The sequence below is a fragment of the Phaseolus vulgaris genome, chromosome 8 (assembly GCF_051622355.1).
Source record: "Phaseolus vulgaris cultivar YP4 chromosome 8, ASM5162235v1, whole genome shotgun sequence".
NCBI lineage: Eukaryota > Viridiplantae > Streptophyta > Magnoliopsida > Fabales > Fabaceae > Phaseolus > Phaseolus vulgaris.
Genome location: NC_143505.1, coordinates 40,990,397 through 40,996,580, shown reverse-complemented (window position 1 = coordinate 40,996,580; position 6,184 = coordinate 40,990,397). Strand labels below are relative to the sequence as shown.

The following is a 6,184-nucleotide window of genomic DNA, read 5'->3' as shown; positions in this document are numbered from 1 at the left end:
TAGAAGATTTTTATAATATCATATTTCCCAAAACAATTCGAAACGTTGGAGAAGAAGAAGAACGTTGTATAGTTACTTGAGGATTGTTGATGTCTACGGTTTTTCTCATAAAATCCATTTGCCATTCCATTTGCCATTGTTTTAAGGAGAGAGAAGAGATGATATTTGACATTTGCAAGTAATGATATTTAGAAAAATGATAGTTTGACAACATTTGAAATTGTATACGATATTTGATGTGATGGATTTAGAAATAAATAATATAATAAAGGATAAACTTGTAATTAAATTATATAAAACATATTAAAATAATATTATTGGAAGTTATAATGTGATTATATAAAAAATTGGAGTTGTCAATCTATCATTATCCTGATATTTAATATAATATTCATTTTGTATAAGGTTATAACATATTCTTAAATATTATTTTTTTTATTCAATTTTTTCATTATTGATAAAAAAAAAACACAATAAAAAAATCTTAGAAAAAAAATACTCTATTATTGTTTTAAAATCAAATTACTCTATTTGTTGAAAAATATATTATGAAAAAAAAATTATCCGCATTATGAAAAAACAAATAGCTTTTTAACTTAAAAATGTTGAATAAAAAGTGAGAATTGTTTCTCTTTTGTTAACGTGTTTTTTTGGTGCATTTCAAAAAAAATAATTTCCTCCCTTCAATTACTTTTCATCTTAAACATATAAAATTTTAAAGTGTGTTGAATTCTATTTTTAAAATATGATGTAACCAAATGTTGGCATACTACAGAAAAAGGTACCAGACACAAAGCAGTACGTGGACTGAAAAATATGTTGAACAAGATGAAAGTCGAAGAAACATTAAAAAATTAATTACTAAACAATATAAATTTATTTTAAAATCAATTTATGAAAACAAAAAATGAAATTGGAATTAGTCAGACTCTTATTTGCAGTTCTTTATTCTCATTTTTATTTTCCTCCTAAGATTAGGGTTAGAGATTATTGCACAGTTGAAATGAAGACATAGAAATGAGCATTACATAAATTAAAACCAAATAGGGCAGTCTGCACCAGGTATCCACGCAAACTCAAAACATGCAAGCTTTAGTTGTTACAGCCGAAACAGAAGCAAACAAACGCCCCACCAAAACCACTTTCGAACCGAAAATCACAAGACAAAACAAAGGAACTAAAATATCCACGGCATGCAACCCAACCGAAGAAAAACCACAGTTTGAATGATGTCTGAGATAAAGTAAAGAAGAAACTAACAAAAGAAACAAGGAAGACGGTGTGATGAGAAGGAAAACCACCTTAACCTTTTCTATAGATGATCTCCATGAGATCCATCTCCTTCCTCATCTGGACCTCCGGTGCCATCTGCAAGGCAACCTCGTAATCAATCAGGTTCTCTTCCCCAGCGTTGACCATCAGTGGCACATAGCCACCATCACCACCACATGGCACGTGGTGCTGCAGGCTCCACCCAACCTCCTCCTCCTCCGAGCTGAAGTCACCTTCGGAGCTCTCGTACCGAACCCGAAAGAGACCCGCATTGGTGGTCTCATTCAAGTTCATCTTGCTCATGCAGTTCTTCAATTCCTTCTCAGACTCTTCCGCCGCAGTGACTTTCCTTATGTAGCTCTCGAGAAGCGTGGGTGCACCCTTGGAGCTCCTCCGCTTGCTCCTCTGCCTCTTGGCCTTCTGGCGACGCTTGGTAGCGTTCCAGTGGTTCTTGATGGTGTTTTCAGTCCTTCCCGGCATTCTCCTTGCAATCTCTGCCCATTTGTTCCCGAGTTCCTTGTGAGCTTCAATCAGGATTTTGTCCTCCTCTTCGCTCCATGACTCCTTCTGCATTGGTACACAACAACAATGCGTACATATGTCAAGTTAGATAAGTTCTCCATTCTATTCTATGAACCATGGAAGATCTCAACTTCAACCCTGATTGAGATATATATGGACAATCAGATGTTGACACTCTTTCTCAACACACTCTCATGCATCACATTTATCAAATTATTACTGCTCACATCAACCTCATTTATCATAAAAACAGTGTGAATTGTGAGTTTTTAAAAAATAACTAATAAATAAACTTTTTCCAATACATGTAACAATAATAAGTTGACATCTTTAATATGATAAGTTGAGACCTTAAGTAACATTTAATTTTCATTTTACAATCATATATATTATTATTTTATTTTAAAAATATATATATTAATTTTTATTAAAAATATATTATATTTTATTATTAAATGGGGGTTGTAATGTAAAAGTGAAAAAAAAAACTAATTTCTAATAAACCTTTTTCCATCTGCATATAATTGGCCATTTGGCTGGATTGGAGTAGAAAGAAAAGGGATAATAATAGTTTCACTATGTTTTAACCATCTTTACAATCTTTATAACTCGATTGATTTAGATATAAATATAGATAATAAAAAGTAAATTTATAATTAAATCATATGAAAAAGTATTAAAATAATAATATTGAAAGTTGTATTGTGGTGGAATAAAAAAGTGGATTGTTGATATATTATTATCCTATAATATTTTATTATTAAATGAAATTGTAAAGTAGAACTATAGAAAAATAAGAGTGTGAAAAGGTTAATTTTCCAAAGAAAAGAGAGATGACAACATAAAGGGAAAGATAAAGGGAAATTCATTAAATGTTATATATTATGTAATGAAAGTAAGAGAAAGATATAAACAAATAGAATGAAAGAAAAAGTAATTATAGGTGTATATATACAAACAAAGGAATCGGTATACATGTATATACCAATAAATATATATATAAGGGTTAATTGTGACATTTTGATATGGTATGCAAGAACCAGAAAAAAAACTATGTAACATTTTGAAACTCATATATAAATGGAGAGGCCAATTTCAACTTACATATATATTTATAAAATTTGATATTAAATATTTTTAAATAGAAGAGAAACTAAATATATTTTTTTAAAACTTCAAATAAAACAATGTATCATAAACATTGTTATTTCACATTAATCACATTTTTTTGGATAAATACACTATTAATTGTCTTAAAAACAAATTAAGTTTACTGCACACTAAATAAAATGTTCCCAAATTATGTTGCGACTAAAGTTACACCCACCAAAAATAAATTAAATTTTAGCAAGTATCAGTGTAGTTTATTTCTCCAAATTTTACATTTTAACTTGTTTGGATCAATGCGTATAACTAAAAACATTTTATAGAGTTATAAATAATGTCGAGTAAAACAAAAGAGAAAAAGAAAATTGTTAGTGTATTTCAAACGTTATAAATAATTTATAATCAAACTAATAATGTAAAAGAAAGGGTAATAAAGTCCAGCAAATAAAGTTAATATAAAGAAATGGTAACAAATTTTGTAATTTGCTAACAAAAGAAAATTAATATAAATATAATAATATTCTCATACTTTATCTTTGAAAGAGAAATAATATAATTTTATTTTTAATAAAGACTGTAAATAGAAATAAAGTACCTATCTAAAAATATATTATTAATTTGAAAATAAGAGTTATAAATATTTTACAAAAATATTAGCTAATTTTAAATATTATTATCTAATTAAAATAGAAATATTTATTTTAATTTATATATATATATATATGTTTTTTTTATCAGCATATATATTTATGTATATATATATATATATGTATATATATATATATGTATATATATATGTATATATATATATATATATATATATATATATATATATATATGTATTAACGTAAATGTGGGTATGTGCTCAGCTTTGCTATTTAAGATATTTTTTCACAGAATTTAAGATAAAAAAAAATCCAACATACTTTAATTAATATATAATTTTAAATTGTAATTTTTTTTTAAAAATTAAAGTAACATTTTTGGCAAAAAAACATTTCTACTTTTATAAAACTTTTTAAAGTATTTTCGTAAATTTCAAAGACTTTTACTCCTTAAAAAGTACAAACAAATGCCCTAAATGCTCATAGATTTTGGGGAATTAGTTAAAAAGAATGTAGATAAAAGGAATATTATTTCTCTACTATACGAATATGCGTATAAGTGTGAATTACAAATATTTGATGTTGTAATAAAATTATTAATACTATAAATTAATTCATTTATTTATTTAATTAATTAATATATTAAAGCTTTATAATTTAAGTGAAGTTGAAGATCCAAAAAAAATTGAGAAATTAACTCTCCACATGGTGACCACATGACCGGGAAAATCCTCTAGTGTAACTTTGGTCAGTGATAACAATTACTCCTAATACCAGAATTCATCTCAACTTGGAAAATTTTATATTCAAAAGAGAAACAATTGTGTTCAATAAATATTTTATAGATGATATCACTAATTTTTATCCTATATAAAATATTCAAAGAATATTTACATAACCATTTATTGTATTTTATGAAACTCAATTATATCTCGAGTTCCATTCATTCCACATCTAAAATTTATTTTAAAAATATTGTAAAATGGTTTTTCTTTTCTATTAGAGTGTTAAAGAAATTTTATTCTAAGAATAATGATATTTAACACCAGTTGTGCCATAATTGACACCTAAAAGTTATTATTTTATATAAAAAATAATATTAAAATAGTTGATTTTTAAGTTAAAAAAAAATATTTTACCCAAAACACAATGTGTCTTGATACCAGTTCCATTCACCTTGCACCAATATTTTTAATTATTTAATTATAATAGGATGAAAAATTGTTGGAAGATGTTTGTATTTTTTTTTTATCAGCTGGAAGATGTTTGTATAACTCTGAAAGATGGTATTAGCCATGTATGTGTAAGAGAGTGAGGGAGAAAGTAAACAAAGAATAGAAGATGAAGTAACCCTAATGTTTGGCCGGAGATGATTGTGCCACCTCTCTCTGCACTGTTTCCCAACCCTGCCATTCAGCAACTTGGCGATATGGGACCATTTTTTGATCCCAAAGCGTTTCACCAATTGGACAAGGACGCTACAAAACCACAGAAAGGGTTCACCATTTGTCCAAGCAGATGAATAATGGACAAAAAAGCATTAACAAACCTCACTAAAGTCAGTAGCAAAATCAATGAGGAAAATTCTTATTAAAAGCCCCATATGAAGCCGTGAAGAATTTAATAGCAGATGAAAAAAGATAATAAGAGAAAGAGACAGACAGCATGGAATTGAGAACAGTTTGGTAAATACCTGTCCTCCTCAGCACTCCACTGGCCTTTGATTATGTTGGTCACCCTGTGTTGAATTTGGCCATTAGTCTTCCTCTGCACCTGTTTCATGTTAACAACAACCACAGCTAATTAGCATTAATATTTCCAGTTCCAGTGAAGCATGAAAGCAAATGATGGCGACAGTGAAGTACCCACCTGAGGATCTGAAGTTGCACTTGGGCCAGAGTGAAGGGGAACTTTCTGGGAAAAGTCCCAGATGACCTTGTTGGGGTGACCATGCATGGATTCAACATTGGTGTTGTTTGGTGCATAAGGCATGGGGTAGTAGGGGTTGGCATAGCCTCCTTTGAGGGATTCATTGGGGTAAGTGGATTTGTAGGAAGATGGTCCACCTGAAGAATGGTTTGCTGAGGACAAAGAGAATAATGGGTTGATGATGGAGGAAGGACCCTCTGTGAAAAAACTTTCAGGGTGGCCCTGATTTGGCTCATTCAGGTGATGATGGTGGTGCTGGAAATGGTTGAAATTGTTTTGATACATGAAGCTGGTGTTCTCTTCTGACGCAGGAATCTCTGATTTGATTTCAGGGAAAATCCCAGAAAGGTAGTGAATTTTCTCAGGAAAGCTTGGACTAAACTCCATGCAAAATCAGAGGGAGAGTGAGAGAGATTTGGTGATGGTGTGTACTTACAAATACCGTCTCAGTGTGTGTGTGTGAAGAAAGGGGTGGAGTCCTAGGTTCTTATAAAATCAAGTGTAAACAAAGGACAATTGTAAGACACGTGCCCATTATGATAACATCATCAAACGGCTCAGATTAGTTGTTTTTGTGACTGTTCAGCTTCCGCCCTGAAGTAAACAACTGAAAATAAAAATATGTTTTTTTATTCATCTCTTTTCATTTTCTGTATTATTTATGAACAAAAAAGTAAAGGGAAATGATGAGTTTGTTACAGAGGTTTGTGTTTGGTGATGGCTTTGGACAAATGTTTAAAAACACATGA

The 6,184-nt window shown here is 29.6% G+C and overlaps 1 protein-coding gene across 1 annotated transcript; it reads right to left on the bottom strand.

The window, feature by feature from the left end:
* Positions 1–1,038: 1,038 nt before the first annotated feature.
* Positions 1,039–5,862, bottom strand: LOC137825010 (uncharacterized). The gene is made up of 4 exons (XM_090294404.1): positions 5,376–5,862; positions 5,200–5,279; positions 4,858–4,984; positions 1,039–1,839 (listed from the first exon to the last, which is right to left on the bottom strand). Exons 1-4 carry the CDS (start codon positions 5,820–5,822, stop codon positions 1,303–1,305), a joined length of 1,191 nt encoding a protein of 396 aa, XP_090150530.1. The 5' UTR covers positions 5,823–5,862; the 3' UTR covers positions 1,039–1,302.
* Between the last annotated feature and the right edge of the window lie 322 nt (positions 5,863–6,184).